The sequence below is a fragment of the Limanda limanda genome, chromosome 1 (genome assembly GCF_963576545.1).
Source record: "Limanda limanda chromosome 1, fLimLim1.1, whole genome shotgun sequence".
NCBI lineage: Eukaryota > Metazoa > Chordata > Actinopteri > Pleuronectiformes > Pleuronectidae > Limanda > Limanda limanda.
Window position 1 is genome coordinate 7,017,429 of NC_083636.1, and position 23,785 is coordinate 7,041,213.

At 43.9% G+C, this 23,785-nt stretch overlaps 1 protein-coding gene across 1 annotated transcript in view; it reads right to left on the reverse strand.

The window, feature by feature from the left end:
• Positions 1–1,744: 1,744 nt before the first annotated feature.
• LOC132999108 (ephrin type-A receptor 5) overlaps positions 1,745–23,785 on the reverse strand; it is a 53,447-nt gene continuing 31,406 nt past the window's right edge. Inside the window, exons 6-19 of the mRNA XM_061068899.1 lie at positions 19,107–19,231; positions 18,215–18,304; positions 17,973–18,042; positions 17,685–17,787; positions 15,255–15,322; positions 14,892–15,017; positions 13,586–13,771; positions 12,482–12,543; positions 8,377–8,444; positions 8,135–8,276; positions 6,472–6,621; positions 3,435–3,628; positions 2,308–2,475; positions 1,745–1,859 (exon numbers count right to left, since the gene is read on the reverse strand). Coding sequence (XP_060924882.1) covers positions 1,745–1,859; positions 2,308–2,475; positions 3,435–3,628; positions 6,472–6,621; positions 8,135–8,276; positions 8,377–8,444; positions 12,482–12,543; positions 13,586–13,771; positions 14,892–15,017; positions 15,255–15,322; positions 17,685–17,787; positions 17,973–18,042; positions 18,215–18,304; positions 19,107–19,231 — 1,667 coding nt within the window. The remainder of the gene's footprint in view (positions 1,860–2,307; positions 2,476–3,434; positions 3,629–6,471; positions 6,622–8,134; positions 8,277–8,376; positions 8,445–12,481; positions 12,544–13,585; positions 13,772–14,891; positions 15,018–15,254; positions 15,323–17,684; positions 17,788–17,972; positions 18,043–18,214; positions 18,305–19,106; positions 19,232–23,785) is intronic.

A 23,785-nucleotide genomic window follows, 5' to 3' on the forward strand; every position in this document is an offset into this window, starting at 1 on the left:
TAGAAGAATGAAGTTCCCTGCTTTAAATATATAGTACATTATATACATGAAAAAAAGTGTAGGCAGAGTTGCTCAGTAGTAGAATCAGGAGGAAAACACAAGCCGTCTACAGCGTTTTTTTTTTGCTCATTTCCTTCAACAAGTATAAATAAATAAATGATTATCAAGTTGAACAATATTTCCTCCTCATTTCCAGCAGTCCTGTCCAAGTGAGGTTTATTGTGGCGTGGCGGGTGCGCGTGGGGGGGGCAGAGGGAGTCTGCGGCGTGGTGGACTGAAGGGATTTGCTGAGGGGGGGTTTCCTGCAGTACCTGAAGGTTGGTTTGTGAGTGAAGATCTGAGAGAGCTCTGGGTTTGAATCTCACAGGAAATCAAGGTTCCTGTTAGAGGATCAGTAAACAGTCCAGCTAGGATCTGGTGGATCCGTTATGAACAAAAGCTCCATCGGGATCCACTGAACTTTCCATTGGACGGAATATCTCAACGGATTTCAACTTGATGACGTCCGATTTTTAAGATGAAAGCTCCTCAGAATATGGGTGAAGGATGCTTTGATGTCAAAATGGATCCAGTTGAATCTCTGTAAACGCTTCTGCTAGACTCTCTGTGTTCTGCAGGTTCCTCAGCAGAGACGGTTCTGTTGAGTGACGGGTTAAATATCAACCACGGGGAGGGAGGGGAACTCATCACTCATGGTCTTAGTGGAGATTCTTGACAGAGGAATCCAATGAATCTCTCGTACAATCTGCGGCTTCATTCAGGAGCTGGTTTTAAGGAGCAGAATGGTTCGACTGCCACATTCCATCCGTGTTTAACAGCGTTTACACGTGTACATTGATGCTGCAACTGAACGAGTTGTGTGTGGTGCTTTACATTCAGCCAGAAGAACACATGGAGAGAGAAGCACATCCAAAAACCTTGCCTCTTTTTACCCTCTTTCTTCTTAATTTTAAATCCCAGCTTCTTTTAACAATATATAATGCATTTTTTTTTGGAGGATAATGAAGAATATGAAGCTGATTATGAGTCTGGACCTCGCACAGCTGGATTACAGCTGCAGACGAAAGGGAAACAAAGACCGAACCAATTAGTTGCTGATCCATTATTACATGTTGTCACTGCCTGAGAATGATGGAACTGTACGTCCATAGAAAACTGTCAGAAGAAAAAGAAGAAGCGAGTGCTGTTCAGATCTGTTGGGCTCAGTTCACCCGAGACAGGCTGCAATGAAACTCCAATGTTTGTGATACAGCCAAAAAAAACGAAAAAAAGTGCTGGTTGTCCTCAGAGCCAGATCTACAGTCTCATGCTTCATGTCAGATCTGAGGCGATCCAAACAGTGCACCAGATTTCAGAATCCCCAAGATTCACACAAATGGAATAATTAGAAACGGAAAAAAGTCTTCGCTGGAGTGTGAGTCAGTTCGGTCCATTCGTCCCACCGGCGTCTTCCCTCCGTGTAGCACCACTCAGTTCGGTCCAGTTTGGTTTAAGCGCTGCAATGTCAAATATCCCCCCCCAACCCCCGGTGACACCACAAGCAAACTCCACTCACAAGAACCAAAAGTCAAGATGTGGGTCCTCCAGTTTCAATCCCTCCCCACTGGGAGTCCTGGTCCGTAGAAAGTGCTGAGCTGCTCTAGGTCCAACAGCGAGTCCGAGTCCTCTCGTCACACACTAGGTCCATATATTGTGAGTGTATACGTGTGTGTGTGTATGAGTGCGGTTTGCCTGTACATAAGCATCACATGTTGACAGTGGAGTTGACAGTGCTGTTCATATGGACTCTCATCTCCTGGATGCTAGTGATGATCTTCTTCTGATGGCCGGCCAGATTCACGCCCACTCGCCGGAGATCCCTGGAAAACAGCAAACGCACAACAGACGCTCAGTTGTCAAATCAAACAGACGGCAAATAAGTTAATTCATGGATGAGTATTTCTATAAGGGTTTATATCAGGTTTGATTTAGACAACTAGCATTAAAATGTCAGTTCTGTGATAATTCAAGTAGATTAATGTTACTAATATGTGTTTTTTCTGATGCTCGCCGACCTCTGTATGAATCCATGATACATGCAGGTTTGGCAGCCGGCTATCTTTTATAAGATGTACTGCTTCTGAAGACAGTAAACCTGTAGGATACTGCATTCACATTTCGCTTTAACCTTGACAAGATATATAGACTTATCTGTATTCTGAAATCATACTCAGATATCTCAAATCTGACGGAACAAAACCAAAAATCTTCTGCCTGCTTCCAAGTCGTACTCTTTCTATGCATTTGCATATGTTTAAGTGGCCTTACTCTGACGTCATCTGAGCCACCGTCTCCAGTGTAGAGTAACCTCCTCCCATGAAGAGCTCTGTGTAACGACCCATCTTGATGGAGTCCAGCCACTCGCCGACGGTCTGGCTGCGAGCGCTGCAGTCCCCCCCCTGGACGTTGGCGTGCTCCACTAACAGGTTGGACACCCTGGTAGAGATACAGAAAATAAAAGAAATAAGAAGCAATTGAATTAAAGCAGGAGATTACACATGACTTCAAACTGTATCTCGGGTTGTCAGGATGTATTAGAAGCACCGGCTTGGTTTCTTGTTATCATGAATGTAAAGGATTCACTGTGCAATCAAGTGTAGTTTGACGCTCGGCTCCTGACAGATACCAGCGAGGATTCATAATGGGAGTAATGCATCATTACACAAAGCTGAAAACGTTGTCATTCAGCTCACTCCTCATGCAAAAAAAGAAAAGAAACATAGCAGAGCTTTCCATACTATCAAACAGAGATTTTCATGCCTGCAAACACTATTGTCCACACTAACGCCATAGAGGACTGTCATGTAGAACAAGACATCGTCCTGTTTGTGTCCCTTTAATCTGCCTAGCTGTCATATGTCTTTGCATGAACTGTTAGATATGGCTGTAATTTATTAAGCTAGCTCTTGTGTGTGTGGAAAAATCTAAATATCTCACGTTATTCCATTATTTCTGAAACGGTAATGAGAGCGTCTGACTAAATGTCTTCAGCACTTAGAGCTTTTTCAAGCCATGATGCACTAATGCATATCCATAGTGGGAAAATACTAACTGAAGGTTGAAAAGGACGTCAAGTATAAAACACATTAATTTGTGGCTTTCAGAAAATCGAGACACTTCTGCTCTTTGTGTGAGGGACTATGTACATTCTGATTTAAGTATGCATCTGCAAAATAATTCAGTAAAGACAATATTTAATATGACAAGTCCATTAGCCTACAGAGTTAATTCAGTTAGGAAGGAAAACATAATATTCTACAGTGGCTGTGAAGATGATGTGTTTTCTCATTAGCCTTTGTGTTTTGCCGTGTTTTGAGATTTCTTGAATATAAAAACATCCGTTTCTGTTTTGGCCTTGAGGCCTGATTCCACATGTCGGTGGTGCGAGCTCCCACCTGTGCGACGAGTTGACCAGCTTCTTTAATGAGCTGGGGTTGCGGATGAGTTTGTCCAGTAGACAGACGATCTCGTCGAACTTGGGCCGGCTGCTGCGGTCTCGCTGCCAGCAGTCCATCATTAGGTGGTACAGAGCCTCGGGGCAGTCCATAGGACCTGGCAACCTATAGCTCTCCTCTATTGCTTTTATTACCTGCAAACAGACAAGAGGGACGTTGGTTTTTGTCAAACGACACGAGCAGATACTCCAGGAGAGTCTGAAGTCCCTAAAAATTGCTGTAACTCAGTTAGGACGAGAGTTTCACTGAGCAAAATGGGAAAACACAGTGAAAGTGAAACCAGGAAATGATGACATGTTGTCTTATGGATCTTCTTCTTCAGTGCCAAACCGATCCGGAGTGGCCGATGGGAACAGTGTAAGCAGTCAGAGGATAGAACCTGTTAATCTCCAATTGGAAACCTGCCATACAGACTGAAACACAACACCACACCTCCAGCTATCATCCCATCCAGTCATCAATGCTTCAAACAAGATCTACATCATCACCCACCAAGATCATACATGGATATAGGAGTATATCCCCCTGTTAATCCTGGCCTGGGGGCAGGAGCTCAACATCTCCATAGCTCACTGATAGAGGCTGTGATCAGGCTGCAGAGCAGAATCTGCTTTCAGACCAAGAGAAAGCAGCTTGGTCAGTAACCTTCTGCTTCTTCACCTGCACAGCTCTATATAACCTAAGTATCTGAGGCGTGAAATGGCCAAAGTCCCAAAGTTACCATGAATCAGGGTGCAGAGAGGACACAACTTGTTGTGACTCCTGAACGTGAAGTAACTTTTCCACAACCGAGCCGTGACAGAAAAACAATCTCACTTCCAGTTCGAATCATCCAGAGAGATCCAGTGAGAGATGTTGAATTCTGAAATCCTCCAGAGACGCTCCTGCTCTGTATCTGACCCCAAACTCAAAACCACAGTGAAGTTAGTGAGCAAAAAACTAAACCCCTCGGAGATCCGGCAAAGTAACTCATCTTAAAAGTGTTATTTATCTGATATGCTGCATAGCCCAGATAATCACTGCTGCAACTAACAAGATGCAAGACGCTGAATCACAGCTTTCGTTGGGGGAATGGAGTTCGATGAATAATAAATAAATCCCGGCTCTTCTTGTTGGACCCTGCAGTGGGAAAAGCAGGCTGGAGTTTTCAGCCCAGTTCTGCCATCGCAAGACACTTTGGGGAATTGATTTGTTGAGTTCACGACAGTCTTTACTTGAGTCAAATCCACACAAAGGACAGACGCTGCAGACGCTCTACACGTGCACGCTCCTCTCTTCGGAGCGTGCACGTGTTGAGTGGCGTGGAATCATTGCTACCGAGCGAGAGAAGAGCTTCGCACGGCCGAGTGTCAGAGAGGAAAGATCAGAGGGGGGAGAAAACGAGCGGCCGAGGTGGGAGACAGAAAGAGAAGGTGGACGAGAGGCGAGAGAGACGGAAGGAAAAGGGAGAGAAATGGCAAACAGACGGAGAGCTTGGAGAGAGAGAGAGATAGAGAGAGAGAGAGAGAGAGAGAGTGCGAGTGAGGCTGCACTTTCTTCTGCAGATCAGAGAAAATCCAGCATAACGCTTTCAATTAAACATCAAACGTCTGCTCCTCTCCTCTCATCCTCCTCTCCTCTCCTCCCCGTCTCTTTTGGCTTCTCCGAGACAGACGGCCTAATAACCGAGAGGAGGAGGGAGGGGTCTGAAGAGGTCACTGGAGGGCTGCGCGTGCATTCGCTGCCGGTGTCTGTGGGTGGGAAGCGGGCGCACGTGTGTGTGGCGCCGCTCGCACATCCTGATCGTGTGACGCAATTCAAGATCTCTCCATCGCTAACGAACAGACACATGTAGGTCATCCTTGTTGTTGCTACAGCTCATAGATCCCTCCCTCATTGACAAGTTCACATTTCAAATATAACAAGAACGATGCTGTCACTGGTAAACAAACATCTGCTTCCTGTTCATGGTTGATCCAAAGAACTTTACAGCTTCTGGCTGACCAGCGAAGCAAACACATCGATAATTTTGAGTCCCAGTGACAATTGATCAAAATTTGACCATAACCTTTAACCTTGAAACCACCCACATAAATTATTTCACAAGTGTAAGTGAACATCACTTAACGTTGACCTTTGACCTTCGATCCAAGACCAAAATCTTATCCTGTTAATATCTACATATATACTTCAATCTCTTTAAATTGGTGAACATGAAAAACAAAAATAAACCTGCATTTAATCAGAAACTATGTTAACTTGCTGTTCGAGGTAACTCAAAAAACCAACATTGTTCCAACTGAGGTGTGAAGTAGATTCTTGTGAAACTCACACTCGAGTCCAACTGCTGCTTCATCAGCTCAAATGAAGTTTACAAGCTCCTTCAACCGAGAGTTTTGGGAACCAAACTTATTTCCGTTCTGGCATAATGTGAAGTGAGAAGATCGATTCCATCTGTTGCCTCAAAATCAAGCTCGTGGTCGGTGGAGCAGCTTCGGCGAACGTGGAAAACAGTCAAGCAGCCGGGCTCTGTCCTGAGGTGATAAAGCTCCGAAGCTCACTAATTAACACATTAAATCTCATTTATATAATCAATAGAAAAACAAACAAAAAAAGGGGAGTGGGGGTTTAAAGGAGGTTTTATGTGCCAGACGATTTCTGGGCAGGTGCCAGGCAACCAGTCCTGGACCTTACTGGCTGTAGCCAAGAAATAATCTGGCACATGAACGGCTCCTGCATTTTAAACATGTTGGTTTTTGTACAGATTAAACAAACAGGATACAATGTTTTAATTAGCGACAGAGGAAAAGGAAATCAAAACATCGGAAAACCGCAAACACGACGGAGTTAATGAGAAATGAGGATCCAGAGCAGCTACTAAATTAACTTTTCCTACTTGGTAAGCAGCCAAAAGGTGAAGAAAAATACTTCCACTTGTTTCAATTGTAAGTACAGAAGAAAATGAGCCATAAAAAGAAATCTCATTAAGAAAACTCACATCTTGATTGGACATCTCCCAGTACGGCCTCTCTCCGTATGACATCACCTCCCACATCACCACGCCGTAGCTCCACACGTCGCTGGCCGAGGTGAACTTCCTGTATGCGATCGCCTCAGGAGCCGTCCAGCGAATAGGAATCTTTCCACCCTGCGAGAAAACGCAAGAAAAATGAGTTAAATCGTACATGCACCTCTGTGGATTAAAGAGAAGTTGGTACTGAAGCTCCGTTAAGGATGAAATACTTTTAAATCTGTTTGCTTTAATACGGAAAATACAGCTTCACTCATTCAAAATGAAAACCAAGAACAGACCTTAGTTAAGTCACTTCTGCCTCATGTGGTCCGACCCACAATTTCACTAATGAACACCAATTTAGTAGATATTCACAATTTCATTTTCTTTTACAAAATCTCCCGTCCTGACTGTCGGGGGGCCGCCTCCCTCTTCTGCACCCCCCCTCCCCCTATCTTCATTATAGCGCTTTCATCACTTTGGTAGAAAAGTTCACGGGACGACTGCTGCGCTCCTGACGAAAACGTGTTCGCGGCTGATGAGCGGTGAAATAAGCTTGATGCCGTATTGATGAACGCAGCAGCTGGATATATCTCGGGGTCTGATTATTCTCGGGGTGTGAATTGCGTTATCCTCGGTGGCTGCTCTGTCAGGGAGAGGAGAGAGAGAGGAGAGAGAGGCAGCCTGGCAGCGAGAGGTGAGTGGCAGGATGTTTAGCGCTAAAGCAGCAAGACTCGGTGCTAATTGAGTGTTGCAGAGACTGAACCGGGGACTAATTGGACCTCCTCCTGCAGGAAGCCGCCTGTCTCTGGCTGACAGGACGCCACTCAGCCTGGGACACACAGCTCAATTTAAAACCCGCTGCAGTCCTCACTGCGTGTGTGTGTGTGTGTGTGTGTGTGTGTGTGTGTGTGTGTGTGTGTGTGTGTGTGTGTGTCTGTGTGTCTGTGTGTGTGTGTGTTTAGCTCCTGCAAGACTCTGTTTCGTAATAGTTTTCCACTTAATCCAAACTTTAAAATAACACTATCGCTGCACACACACAGAGAGACATTGGATTCAATATAAATGCCTTTAGATACACAACACGACACTACAATTTGATTAAGTTGATTAATTGATTATAGATAATTGGAAGAAATTGAAAGAGAATATAAAATATGGAGGTCACGTGAGGAATTGCAACTTTTCTCAGTTTCTACCTCCACAGATGTAATTGTTTTTGCAGAATTATACAAAAACAGCTCCACCGATGACCATACAGTTTTGTGGAGGTCTGGATAACGACCAAAGGAAAAACCCAATACAGTTTGGTGCAGATCCAGGACATTTTTAGCATTTTTCAACATTTCCCTCGACTTCTCAAAGAATAATTCATGGATCTTGGTGGAAAAAAAGATCAGAATAATAATTCGGATCCAGAGAATTTAAACGGTGGTTTCATAAGAGGGTTGCTGGGATGGTGTGCACTCTACTGAGAGCCATTCTAGTTATAATGTGAATATCTTGTGGTCCTGAACTATTTGTCAGAGATAACAGGATCACCTGGGGCTGAGAAACTGTGACATGCATTCCAGACTTTAATTCAAATATATAGCAGATTAAATGACAATAAGGAGATAAGGAGACACACAAACTTGTGCAGTCTTACCCGTGTGGTGTACGCAGCCTCCGGGTCGTCCTCCAGGACTCGGGACAAACCGAAATCGGACACTTTAGACACGAGGTTGCTGTTCACCAGGATGTTACGAGCTGCCAGGTCCCGGTGGACGTAGCCCATGTCGGACAGATACCTGAGTTCACCAACAAACAAAGGAGACGATGATCAAACACGGCCCTGATGATGTGTTGAGTTTTATACATTGTATGTTTGTGTAGACGTGGCTTGTTCACCTCATGCCAGACGCGATGCCGCGCAGCATCCCCACCAACTGGATCACCGTGAACTGACCGTCATTTTTCTGATGAGGGGAAGTAGGAGAAAAAATAGATTCTGAGTCAAATGTCAACATGTTAAACACTTTAAACAGGAGCAGTTGGGGGGCAGCAAGGGACTCAAAAGGAGGAACAATATCACATAATCAAATAAGGATTACATAATCCATCCGTCTGCAGCATACAGTCACTGCAGTGCTTCTCCTCAGTGTCTGCACTGCATGATAATTCTGTATAATGTATGCAGCAGCTCCGTTATGGAAAAGGAGTCCCCACTTGGTTTGACATTAAAAAACTGTCTGCCCCCCCCCCACACACACACATCACCTGCTCTGTACGGTTTAATGCTAAACTGGGTCAGCTTGCAAGAACATTACAGAAAGGCAAAAGAGAGAAGGTGCGTGTGACCTCTGCGGAGGAGAGAAATAATCGCCGAGCATTCTGCTAACGGCCACTTAAAAGCTGCCCCATGGCATGAAAGCCACACGGCCACTGATAGCCCAGAAAGCCAATTACCTCAACCTGCGGGAGCGCCCAACTTTATCTCAGTCAGCAACGGATTCTGAGGTTTATTTACACACTATTGCGGCTTATTCCCATTTGCTTCTAATTGCTGGTAATATCATTTTCAGGTAATCTGTCGCTAATGATCGACCATTTCCTCAGGTCTCATTGCTCTCCCTGTCTGGTATCACCTGTGCACCTTCCTTTAAAACGTCACCTCGGGTCCTTCCATGCATCCACATTCTGCATTGTCCTTGTCAGCTGAACTTCTGGTCTGTGCGCGGACCGGAACCGAGATTAAATATCTCTCTGAACCTCCCCAGGGCTCATTGCTGCTCCGAGTCGCTCCATGTTTTATGAAAACCAGCGTCTCTGCTGCTGCCGTTCCTCCCTCAAGCAAAATCACAGCCACTTTCTCATTATTCACGTCGAGCTCTGACTTCGCTTTCTCTTGTGGGACCTTCACATTTCCATACCCCTATATTAATAATTAGCTCTTTCAATATCCAAGCAAAAAAAAATGGTGTTAGGGAAAAAAAAGGTACTTTTGCCAAGGACAGAATGCGGCTTCCCGCCACAATTTCACGCAGATTACGAAGCCGTCCCTTGAAAAAGCTGCCAAACTCGATTCTAAGTCACAGGGCTGAGCGACCAGCCGTCAAGCGGACACAGTGTTCGATGCCAAAGCAGGAAGTAGGGTACGGTTTGTGGCAGGATGTGGTGGTGGGTGTGCCTTGATCTGTTTTTATCTTCACCAAGGAGATTATGTTTTCATCTAGTTGTGTTTGTTGTTTAGCAGGATTCAGCAAAAACTACAGGCTGTTTGACATGAAACTTGGTGGATGATGTGGTAAAGTTTGATGTGGATGCAGATCAGGGGTCGGATCCAGGATTTTGTTTTTCCACTTTCTTTAACGTTGCAAGACTTTACGTTTTAACCAAAAACAATCCATCAATCTAGCAAATTTGGAGAACTGGTATTTATTGGCGGAGGATTTTTATACCATTCAGGTTTTTAAAAAACATTTCTTTAACTTAGTATTTTGGTTTAATTACTACACACATATTTCTGTCATGATCATGAGCTGAGGGCAAAGAGGAGAAACTCCGGAGAATGTCCTCTCACTCTGACATTTGTGTCATACAGCCTCTCTGGATCAAGTCAGGAGATTATCCGGAGTTAGGGCTGCAACTAACGACTATTCTGTTAGTCGATTAGTCACCGATTATTGAAACGATTAATCGACTAATCGGATTATGAATGACACAAATTCTCAATTGCTCTTATTTAGCAAGCAGCTTTTAAATTTAGCTTGAGGTTGTTCGAGGCATGTGATGACTGAAAATAAAGGCAATAAATATTGATACTTCATTAAAAAAAAATGTCTTTTAATAAACTTTGTTTCATTTAAGGGTACTGTTGACACAAAAGCAAAGACAAATCAAGTTTTTGTCCATTTAAAAGCAAGGACAGGCAAAGTGCTAATAAAACAAATAAATTAAAAATCAAGTATTCATTCTTCCTGTTAACAAAAATGACAGGGAAAGTAACATCAATAAAAACATCAACAAACGAAACTACAGTCTTCTTCTGACTAAATAATTGTGATTAAAACAAGACGTTTGTCAGGCAATAGGATAACATAACGCTTTTAAACTCGTTAATAAAAAGTTTAAACCATATTTTTGTAATGGATGCTAGAATCCTGCGCGCAGATATATACGTGTATATATAACATCTGACAGAGGCGAGTCCGCATCGTCTCCGTTACGAAGTCACACGTGCCTCCTCCTCACATGCGCGTGTCTTGCTTCCATGGAGAGCAGGTCCGCCGCACAAATACTGCAGGTAGTTTTTCTCGGGCCATGTCAAGAGTGAAGTTCTCCCGAACTTTTTACTTCCTGGTGCGCGACTGCGCGCGACTGCGCGCGGCAGCGGACGCCGACATTGGTCCATGTTTCGTCGGTATTGCACATGCGCGACTTTCAGAGATAGGAAGGAAGCGAGATGGCTCACTCCTCAGGTACTTCCATCAGCACCTCCGGTAAAACGCCGTTAAGTTCAGCTGCGCGGCACGAGAAACACGCGCTATGACGTCACCAACGAATCATCGACGTGTAAATTCGTCGGCGACTATTTTGGTCATCGATTTTTGTCGACGACGTCGACTAATCGTTGCACCCCTATCCGGAGTCCAGAGCAGGTTTAATGTTCGATTTGCTGATCACATGTTGCACAAGGCGAACCTCTAATGCAAGAATATAAGACTCAGTCATCTCAGCTTCACACGTCTAATGAAAACCGCTTATGAAAACAGTAAATTACAGTGACGTCTCTTTCCCTCCTGCTGGAAACCCTTCCACTCTTCCTTCTCTCCCACTGGCAGCCCTCACTGTTAGTTTAAGCCTCATCTCCATCTGATCCATGAGTAAACTCTCCCATCTTCCCTTCTCATCCATTCTCCAGATCTCCGCAGGAGGACGAGTACTGTCGCTGCTCTCTCACTTCTCTCTCCCTCATGGCTTCAACCTGCAGTTTACGTCATTACCACGACCGCCTCTCCTACCGGCCGCAGAACATCCCACGTACATGTGGAAATGAGATGTTAAGCCACAGATGTGCAATATGAGCCTGAGAGGTGCATTGTCCGGAGCTGTGACACTTAATCCAGGAGCCGGTCCAGCCCCTGGTTTCCTCATGGCGGTGTCATTTATACCAGCCTCAGTACACCAGCCATCCATGTAATTGCTTCCCAGGGTTTTCTGTTATCCCCCCCCCCCTTTGCCATCCAGGGTTACTCTCTGATGCACAGAGGACAGTCATGTCAGCAGTTTCCACTTGACCATAGAGCGTATCCACTCCCTCCTCCCTTTGTCTCAGAGCATCCTCCCATTCCACGAGAACATCCTGTTCACATTTTCTGATCCGACTTTCAAGAACAACTCTAAACTCTAAACGCTACTGAATGATTCTCACTTTCTTCCAAATCTCCATAACTTCTCTGAATTATGCCGTTAGCATTTTGCTGTCACCTCTCCATTAGCCATCTGCAGCAGCAGTTAACCCCCTGTTTTCAGACAGGATTGATCCTCGTGTGCCAGCGGAGCATCATGCCATTGTAACCAGGGACCAGAGTAAAGTGTTCTGGAAGAGGATCAGTTTATCCGGAGGTCTGCCAGCCGGCCTCTTCTTCACAGTCCACCGTCTTTACTCGATAAAATCCAGATTGTCTAAACCAGGAGTGGGCGGAACACTTTCTCCTATCAAGGGTCATTTTCCATTTTTATAACATCCATCGAGGGCCGTTCGAAATGACTGAACTCGTATATCACGCTAACCTCGCTGATGTGATGGCTAGAACGGCTTCTCTTTGGCGAGGCATCTGATGCCAGATGGTATTGATGATGATGATGCTACTGGCAGCAGGTTTTAGCCAAAACAACTCACTCAAACTTATCCTCATATTTCGTAGCAAACAGTAAAGGCAGGAATAAAAATAATCCTCATATTCCTTATACTCGTCTTTATCATTCTTCATCACTCTCATGAATGTCCTACCTTAAGGAATGTGTCCAGTGATCCATTCTCCATGTATTCTGTGATAATCATCACTGGTTTGCCTGCAAAGTACAATAACACACTTTACTACAAAAAATACAATACACAACGATTAATAAGTAAAGAAAATAAGTGGAGAGTTAATCGATTTATAGTTTTTTCAAAACTTAACAAATTAAAAAATACCTATATTTACATTAAATTTACTTAAAAAAGTGTTTTTCAAAAGTAGTATCAATATTCATTACAGTTTCCTAGATGCATTCATGTTTGTTTTTATTTTAACAAACGGTGTAAAAGCAAGACATTTCATTAATAGTTAGAACAGCAGAAAACAAAAATATATTTTCTGTTGCTTGACAAATGTTTCAATAGAGAATCAGCTCTCGTTGTCACACGAGTCAATAACAATAACTTTCTATACAATCAACACAAACAAGCACAATAACCTTCAAATGTCGTAATTACTGCAGCACAGTCGTATTGGATTGCTATATTTTTAGCTGTTGTTCCCAATTAACTGGGAAGTGAGCATATGTCAGCACTAATTTCCTTCTCATTACCAACCCTAATAGGCAGAGTTAGTTACGTGGCTATTAAAAAACAAATAAAACAACACTGCTTGAGGATTCAGTTATCTTGAATAATGAGGCAGGTCGATGCACGGCTGTTTTTCAGACATGTCTGTATCCGCTGTTTATGGACGAATTAAACAGTGAAATGAATAAAAAAGGTGATTTCCTGTTACTGTTGCACTAAAACGATGGAAACAACTGCATGCGCGAGTCAGAAAAAGGTCAACGCGGCATCGGGCTCGATAAACCTCGGCTGCAGCTGTCAAAGCAGATCGGGACGTGATGGATGGAGCACGGCCGAGTGGAGGCTGACGAACCTGACAAGGTACAGTTTTTAGACGGAAGAAATAAGAGGCTGACAAGTGCTCAAGTTAAGCTTTGGATTCCTAAAACATGTCACGGAAAAATATTCCATACGAGTAGTTAATCTGCTGAGTGACACGTGTTAAAACCCCTATAGGGAGAATATGGGACTCGCAATCTTTGGAAAACTCAAAATCGAGAATCAGACACGATGATGACGACTCACTTTTGGTGACGACGCCCTCCAGCCGGATGATGTTGGGATGGTTGAACTGGCCCATGATGGACGCCTCCCAGAGGAAGTCGCGCCTCTGCTGCTCCGTGTATCCTGCTTTCAACGTCTTGATGGCAACCTGGATCTCCCTCTTGCCGGGCAGCCTCAGTGGTCCGCTGCACACCTCCCCAAACTCGCCTGAGGAGGAAAGACGGCAGCGTGAGAGTGGTGTCAACACCAGGAAATGTCTCGTCCAGTGGTAAAACAACCCGATGATGACATTTTGAAATTACATTTTTCACTAACTAGACCGAAAAGTTTAAGACATACAACTAAAGAGATTATTTTCACTCGGAAACATACATTTAGCCAGTAGGGGGTCTCACAATCAAAACTACTACAAAAAAAGTAGTTAATTGACGTTGTGAGGCAGCGTGGGATCATGGGAGTTGTTGTTTTCACCACCGTTGCAGATTAAAATGTACCTGAAGTGACTCAGACACATATCACTCTCAAATATGAGGTCATATCTGAAAGTTGTATTTGTGTTACGCAGCATAGGGCAATAAATAATCATGAAAACTTATACTTGTGTCCTTGTATAAAATTTAGTATTTCTCTGGGTTTGAACACACGTCGTTTTCAGAGATTTTAATGAGAAACTGTAACTTTTTATGTATTTCAACACCTTCAGTTTGTGAAATGTATTTCTGCTGCCTGTCAGGATAAATGTTGCACCATCATCTTTTATGTATAAATACTGGGATCGGTGGGCTGAAGTGCTGGTTTCCTAACTGCACAGCAAGGAAGCTTATGAGTCGCACAACTGCTGCAAATCAACATGTTTGTCAGAAGAGAGCAAACAGCATATATAAACGTGTGAACTGTCATTTCCTGCACAGCTTTTAGCCCAATTAAACGTGTGTAGCCCGGCATCTTTACAAAAACGTGCAATTATGAATCTGACAGATTTATGCAGGTTGGAGGAAATTTGAGGTTCTATAATAGAGCTAATGAGGAAACGGTCAAATTCTATGCAACATGACAGAATCAGACTCGGCTCATTACGGTTATTATTGTACTTTCAGGGCATTTTCTTTACCTATTGAATGATTTTAATCCGTTACTGAACATTAGAGGACTTTTACCTGGGCATGTTTGATTGAACAGGTTCGCGTCAGTGGGCTCACAGTGAACAATAATGTATTCTGTGATGTTTTATTCTCTCCAAATCAGCCCCAAAAAACCGGCACTCGGAATAAGAATGAGCGGATCTGTAAGGCGCTCACGTACAGGCGGGCACAGCGAGTCGACTCACCGGCTCCGATGATCCTCTCTATGGAGATGAAGGAGACGTCGATCTCCTGGGTGAACTCGTGCACCGCCTGGTTGGGGTCTTCGTAGGTGAGGGGGTCAATGTAGGTGCGGACCCCGGGGAACTTAACTGTGGAGGCACATTACCATTTAGATGTCATTTAACATATTATGGCACGTCGTCAGACTCGTAGACACAGTGAACTTGACGCATACAAAGCAACTTTACCTGGGAATGTTACAAAAACTGAGACAGGATATATTCAATCATAAGTGAGACAGTGGAGAATTTGGAGAATCCACTGTTTTTCCTACTGAATTTACACATTTACTTTCCATCAGTGTGATGAGAGGTTTCTGGACTTACTGTGGCCGTTGTGGAAGTGCATCTTCTCCTCTTCAGGATCCTGCTTTGCTTTGCTGTAGCCGCATCGCCTAAGAGGAGAGAGATGGTAAAGAAAAGTCAGGTCAACACATAACACTCACACTTGGATCTAAGTGCAGTATAAGCTAGGCAGGATCTGCTAAGTCACATTTCAAGGTTTTCAAAAATATCGCTGAAAACGCTTAGAGGCAGCAGCAGCCGTTCAGATGAAATCAAAAGAGTGAAGTTTCCAAAGAGAATAATTTTCCAACTCTGACTTAGGATAGAACAGAGTCTGAAAAAAGGCCACGTCCGATATGAAAGAAAAAACAAATTCTCTAAACAATTCCTGGCCAAATAACTGGCTTTGTCCTCATCTGCATCATATCCCTTTCATATGCATATGTGTGTGAGTAGAGTCATGGTGCGTGTCTGCATGTGCACGGGCTCAAAAATGAATGTATGTCAATATTTAGACAGGAGGCATCAGAGATAATCACAGATAACCCAGATTAAACAGGGGGATTGATTTTAAACTTGATCCACACACAGGACGCTGACACTCAAAACGACCAAACCGTATTCTGAGGTCAATCTGTAGAAACAGGAATCCACTGTATGTTTCTAAAGAGCTGGGTTGTTCTAATTTTTGTTGTTGTTGGAGACAAAGAAGTGCATGAACACACATGAACACACACATGAACACACACATGAACACACACATTGAGGTCATCTCTACGTCTTTCCTATTACAGTTCTCTGTAGGGCAGCTCGGCTTGACTAGAGGGGTTTGGTATGGGCAGCTGGATAGTCGGGGGGGAGGGGAGTCTAGGCTTGTGTGTGTGTGTGTGTGTGTGTGTGTGTGTGTGTGTGTGTGTGTGTGTGTGGTACATGTGTGTGTGTGGTACATGTGTGTGTGTGGTACATGTGTGTCAGCCTCAGGGTGTTTAGTTTTCCCGGATCTGTTGAGTCAAGGGGTTTGAACGCTCGGTGCCCAGTCGGCCCTCCGACTTCCTGCATGTTTGCATCTGTGTGCGTCTGTGTGGACTCATGCATACATGCATCAGCACATACATGCATGTGTGTGTGTGTGTCTGTGTGTGTGTGTGTATGTGTATGTGTGTGCCCATGCACGCCGGCGAGTCTGGAGGGTCATGCAGGAGGAGGGGAGGTGGGAATACAGTGGATGGAGGCGGTGGGGGGAAAATGTTCGACCGCTGGAAAATGTTGGCATTCCTCCATCTCTCCTCCCCCCCCCCCCCACAGGAAACTGGAGCGATCCTCCGTCCTCATCCTCGATCGGTGAAACCAAAAAAATCACCACTCTGTCTTTTCAATACTCGATCCTCACCCACTGTCTTTCCTTTTCCAGAATTACTCTTCATGAATACATTCTTATAATTTAGATGAATTAGATTACTAGTAATATGACCTGATGGTTACAGGATTGTGGATTCCATGAATAAAGAAATCAAACTGTGTGATTGGACGAATTTAGATAATTGATTGGATCCACAACTGGATTAATCCAACATAGATTAACTTTATTGAAACTGTGTGTGTGTGTGTGTGTGTGTGTGTGTGTGTGTGTGTGTGTGTGTGTGTGTGGGGGGGGGGGGGGGGGGGGGGGGTCGGGAGGAGGAAGAGACCGAGACGAGACGGATGTAAATGTGCGTTCACACTGAGTTTCATCGAGCTGCCTTCAGCTCTGTTAATTATGGTTCAGTAAAAGGACATGGACATTCAGAATAGAGCCTGTAATTAACGTAATTAAACACATTTCACGGGGAAATGTGATTATAGAAGTGGAAATCAGGTCGCGTTCAAGAGTTCGACAAACTTTTACAGACAAATAAAAGACAAAAGGACAAAAGAAACTCTTGAGGACAAGAGACTAAATGTTGGTTTAATGGTTAAATACCATTTTACAATGAAACGTGATTAAGTAATTCACACTTTTCATCATGTAACTGTGTCATTAAACTATTAAAAAGAAAATCTGCATATTTAAATTCTTTCTCTATTGTATATGTACACGCGAGTATTGCTGTGTGTGTATGTTTGAAAAGGAAAAATTGGTCTCACCAATTACAACACAAGGTTACGTGAAGGTTGCACGAGCCTGGAGGCTGGTAAATACATTAAGGCAGTTTGTAATGTATGGACGATCGAGTGCTAAATGTTGGTGGCTAATGTGTCAGGGACTAGATGTGCTGGGGTCAAACCACCGGTCATCTGGTTAGTGGACAAATCGCTTTACCTCCTGAGCCACAGCAGCTGCCCAGACTACATCAAATACTGGGGTTGGAATCTGGGTTCTCCCTCATACTAGTTATGTCGGATATTGTGCATCCACCAGAGTTCTCACAGGAGGAAGATGTGATAATAAACTGTGTGTGTTCATGTCGGTTCAGGTGTGTACTCATCTCTTACCGTCCGCTCAGCAGGAATCCAGCGACCACTGCCAGGAGGACCAGAGCCAGCGTAATGGCCACCGCTATTATAGATGCCTGAGCTCGCTCACTGGTGGCAGTTACTGCCAAAGAACAGGGATTCAGAAATAGTTAGACACACACACACACACATGCAGTAAAGTACACATGCACACACACTATAATACATCTGGCATCTGTTGTCGAAGCAGCTTCCAAAAGCAGGCGGGTGACACGTACCAGCTGAACTCTATTATACTCTCACTCTCTCTCTTTCAGGTGTACTCACAGTAAGGGCTGGTCTGGAATTCAAACCGCCGGCTGAATGCTCCGTAGCCCGCTGAGGTCCTGGCTCGCACCTGGAATGGAAAACATCCACAGTGAATATAACATCATGGATTTTAAATATATTCATGCACGCCACAGAGAGATGTTAATCAAGACTCTTAGACACAAGGGTTTTCGTTGTCATTTTTCCTTTTTTTGTTAATTAATTTATCATTGCTCTATTGTTTGACTCCATGTTTTTACCTGGAAGATGTAAACTGAAGACGGCTTCAGACCGTCCACCACCATCTCCGTCTCTTTGGATTTTATTATCGTGTAACTGGAGTCCTGCTCCTGCAGTGGGAGGAAGGGAGAGAGAGAGAGGGTTACTGCAGTTCAATCATATATTTCTGCTGCCTTGATTAGCATCTGTAGCCTGCATCTGGTTCTTTGGCTGTTGCATCACTGTGGCAAAGCTACCGTCTGTGTGTGTGTGTGTGTGTGTGTGTGTGTGTGTGTGTGTTTGTGTGTGTGTGTTTGTGTGTGAGGATCAGTTTCCCCAGCTGTAACCACATCAGCTTTAAACACAGCTAAATGCCCCGTCCATTAGCCCAGAAGCCATTAGCTCACCACTGACCACAAACCCTGCCCGGCTCTCCTCTACACCTTTATTCTGACCTTCCCAGAAAAGAAGACACCAGAAGATGAAAGAGAGAAAAGGGAGGAAGGGCGAGGGAACAAAGACCTGAACACAAGGATCAAATTGCTGTATGTGCACCCGAGTACATTGAAGAGGCTTTTTTAATGGACCCAAGTTTAAAAGGCCACAAAAGAATAGAAAATACTCTTCAGGGCAAAGGTAACATATATTCAGCTGCATCTCTAAGGGCCAGTTTGATCAATGTTGGTCTTAAAGTTCCTGCAAATGCAGTTTATTAAAACATGTAGAGCCCAAGACTTGGTATTTTTACATTTATTCAAATTATGCAAATATAACACATCACATTTATGTCCTCTGCATGTCTCATGTTACTATTTTGGTCCAGTCGTGATTGAGTGATCACACCCCCGGTAGAAGTCTGGCTAAGGTTTAATTAGCTGAGCGTGTACTTACACATATACAGTATGTGTATCTATCTATAAATATATGGTGTACCTTTTCAAAGTACTTGATCTCGTACTCCAGGATGATGCCGTTGGGACGATCCGGTTCTGCCCAAGAAAGGGCGATGCTGCTCTTCTCCGTGTGACCTTTCCTTATCACACTCACTGGGGAGGGGGCTGCACGCACACACACACAAAGACACACACACACAAAGATATAAAGATAGAGACATTTCAATACTAATTAGCTTGAAAAGTTATAAATCCAGCAGTTTAATATGTTGCAAAACCATAACATGACATTAAATTGTATCATTAAGTTGCTGTGAGGTATTTCGTCGTCTGCGTATAACCCCAAAAACGTTTGGTGTTAAACTGTAAAAACTACAAGAGAAACTGTAACCTGCCCAGAGGGGACACGACTATAGAGTCTGTAGAAGTAGTTGAATAAAAGTTTAATGCTTTAATATCATTTGTTGGGAGAACAACCATCGGTCATCTGAACTTTTCCTTCCAGTTTTTCATTCTTCCCTCATGTCTGCGTTACAGAACTTATTCTCCTGAAGTCCTGAAGAAGCTCAGTTTGCGTGAGTTTGCATTAATCATCGACCCGTCCTGCTGTAACCGGAGCTATTGGCTCGTCTCTCAGAGGGACAGTTGGAGAGTCTCTGACACATAAAGAGCTTTTAACCAGGCAAAATGCTCCCTCGGGCAACATCCTTACAGTGTGTGTGTGTGTCCATGTGTGTGTCTCCGCGTGTGTGTGTGTGTGTGTGCGTGTGTGTGTGTGTGTGTGTGCATGTGAATTCTAAACACCGTTTAGGTTTCAATAGCCTCAGCAGAACTCCAGGGGGAATAAATCATCGCTACAAACACAGTAACTGTATCCTGAGTGGATGGTCGCACAAAAGTGTTATCTGCAACATCTTAAAAGCCTGAAACCAGAGACCCAATCTCTCTCTCTCTCACACACACACACACACACACATAGAGACACACACATACACACAGCTTTAATGGTTAAAGGCTGCGATGTGATGATGAGAGCGAGCGCCCTGTTTCCCAGCAGCTTAATGGGTAACAATGCACCAACTAAGTTTAAATCCTCCAAAAGTAGAAGCTATTTGCTCTGCTCCACTTTATCAAAAGTTCTGACTCATACGAGGGCGTATAGAGTGTAAAGCCGTCTCTAAAACATGAACTTATTATTTTGGGCTATATGAATAAACTTGATGTGATAGAATATCTTTGAACTAAATAATCTGCTTTCCATTAACTTGTTCAGTCCATAAAGTGTGAATACCCAAAGCTGAGGCCCGTACTCTGAGGCAAGTTCAAAATAATGTCTTCTGGTTATTTGGTTATTTTATTACGTAAATACTGAGTGAGTAGTTTTGATGAGCAAACTATTCTCCACTGATCTGATTGGTTAGTATTGATCTGATCCACTGATCTTAACTTGCAGCAGTGCAGGGTCAGAGGTGAAGCAGCTTTAAAACACAGGAGACCAAGAGTTTACCTGAAGTGAAACTCAATCCTACTCCAAGGCACAAAACCCTGACGTATTTGTTTTGTATAATCAACAGTCTAAATAACCATTTAACAGCAAGAAAACTGAACAAAGTAAATCAGAAAATTATTTTCTTAACATTTTGAATGAGAGACCGCTAAAGTGGCTAAATCTACATATTGTATTGATCACTGTGGTATAACAGTTTTAATAACTGATAAAAGTCCTCATCTTCCTTCTCACTGTCCCTTCCAGCCTTCGCCCTCTCTTCTCTCCACCATCGCCCCACACCACAGACGCAACACGTCCACACACACAACACCCGAAGGCACCGGAGGCGTCCTTCACGTTCGCTCAACAATGCGACGCCTTTTAGTGCCGCAACTCAGCCGCCGAGACTCAAACAAACAAGTCTCTTTCTACGATCTGACAGATCTGAGACGCGCCGACGCCGAGAGAGAGCGGGAGGTGAAGGGGGGCTGAAGGATGAGGAGGGGTTGAAGAAAAGTGGGTGGTTCGACAATAATGGGAAAAAAGGGAGAGACGAGAGAGAAAATAGAGAGAGAAGCGACACTTTCACATCGGGGACGACGGTGGAATCACAGTAACTCGTTTAAACACTTCCTGTAGGTGTTGGATCCGCTAATGAGCAGCTACACTGCGGCAACACAGATTACAAATGAACACAAACTCCTGATGTTTCGCCGTATAATTAACGTCCCTGCGGCCATTCTCCCATTTCGTCGCTCAACCTGCAGCTGTGACAGCGTTTTTCCATTTCACAAAGAGAGGGGGGTCAGAGAGTGATTGGGGGGGGGACGTGTGCGGCCCTCCAGCGGATCGGCCCCGGCTTCAGATAAAAAGCAATGTTATCGCCGTGTAGAACATCAGCTTCTCAGACCACTATCTGTCTGAAGCATCGGCGAAATCAATAGGCGCCTTCAACTATCTGGTGTTTTCATCCTCTAACTGCCCTCGGAGAATGACAGGGAGATGGACGCGGCGACGGAATGAAAGAGAGACACTCACGGTGGCAGAAAGAGAGAGAGAGAGAGAGAGAGAGAGAGAGAAAGAGTAAGAGAAATGGCTTTATTAGGAGTGTAAAGTACCAGAGCTGCTCTCATTTCTTTCCTCTGCAAATTAACATCCCACCTACCGACTTTATTAATGTTACATATTGTATTACATGCATACAAACATACAGTGAGTTGCCTTTCTACTAGACAAGGATAACGGAGAATTTAAAAAGTGCAGATCATCCGCGTGGCCTCTGGCTTTTCAGATTCTGACTAAAGCTGCTTTCACACATGCGATGAACTCTGGATATTCTCCTGAAATTATCTGGAGAGGCTGTCAGTGAAAGCTCAAAATGTCTGAGTCAGTTGCTCCAGACATTTTCCGACCAGTCTCCCCCCGGTAAAATCTGCAGAGAATGTTGAAGTTCCTTTTGAGAGATTTCCAGGACTGTTGTTCGTCAACATATTAAAAAAATAAGACGCCACCTGAGCCCAAAAGCAGAACTTCTACCTCCTCTGCTTCATGTGACCAGATTCTCCACAACCCACTCTCTCTGATCCCTCTTTCAGTTTGTCCTCCTCTGCTATTAGAAGTTCAGTTCAGGCTCTAATTCCTTTATACATCATCTGCGCCTTTAAGAGCACCGGGTTGTGCACTTTACCGCCCACAAGCACGAGGTAATGCATCATGATTCATTTAATTAATGGAAGGAAGCAACGTATGGGAGCATTTAGCATTCCGGTAGCACGCAGAGCTCCCCCACTGTGGAGCATGAGGAACGAATGACCAGAAATACACAGATTAGAGGGTTTATATCATGGAAAATCAATGAATGCATATACTTATAAATATATATTCACAGCTTGGACTGATTAATGACCATTAAAAACCAATCGAGGCTTCATATAGAACATGAGCGAACTCAATGTAACTGAGATGCTGGTTTGAGGATTCACTTTTCACCAGTTTCTTTCCACCTCATGAAAAATATATATGATCGTGTGAAAGGCAACATCAAAGCAGTGGAATTAACTTAAAACTGTTAAAAATTCGTTTCTCTCTCTCTCTCTCTCTCTCTCTCTCTCTGTCTCACCTTCTCTTTCTTTATCACCAGCCCTCCATCGTTCCTCCCTCCTCTACCTCGCTGTTCTTCCTCTCCCCTCCTTCTTCTCGCCTCTTTTCCTTTCACCTCTCCGCCTCATGATTACCAACACTTTATTATTCAGCAGGGCTTCACAGGGACACCGTGAAATCAACTTTTTTCACGGATCCCTTATCAAGTGTGACACTTCCCACACATCAAACGGCGGATTCCTCCCGTCTCTCTCTCTCTCTCTCCGTCTCTCTCTCTCGTCGGCTCCCCGATGCCCCCTCGTCTCTCTCTGCTTTTGCTTTTGTTTCAGTATCTCTTTTTTTTTTTTTTTTTTGTGTCTTTTTCACCGTGACGAGCAGAAGCACGGTCATTAAACGCAGTCGCATCCCAGCACAACAAGAAAAGAGGCAAAAACACGGGAGCTTTCATCCTCTGCAGTGAAGAGGGTGAAGCTGGATCACACGATGCTCATCACAGTAATTATGGCTCCGGGATTATTGATCTCATTACAAACATGTGTGACCTTCGGTGGTTTTCAACGTGCTGCAGTAAACACAACATGACGAGAGAATCAAAAGTCAGATTAAGTAAATTTGTCTATTTTAGTGGCACGTTACATAAACAGGGGTGAGTGAGCTAATGTTGCATAAGGAATCTCAAGCTCAGGGTCTTTAAAAAACTTGAGATTCAACCCTCGCACCAAACGTCAGGATCAGCAGTGACGAGCAAAGCAAAGATTCTTCGAGGCCTTAAAGAAATAAAAAAAAGCAAATATTCGTCAACGATCTAGATAAGGCATTTTTCCCTCGGACTCACTGGAGGAGACCAAGTCTTAATGTCAGGGTTTGGTGCTCTGATGGGTCTGATAAAAACACAATTTGTTATCATTGTTCTTTCAGCTGTTCTTTTTGTTTTAATGCATTGCTGAGTTTAATCTGACTTCTCTATGATTTGCCAACATTGCACTTGTGATTTATTTTGTGAACCAACTTGTAAAGCTGGTTTCAAATGGATTTCAAATAAAGTGAATCACGTTTATAATTGGATGCGAGTACGTTTTATAGAAATCTTCAGCGCAGGTTAGAAATTGACAGTCTACGAGTTTTAATTC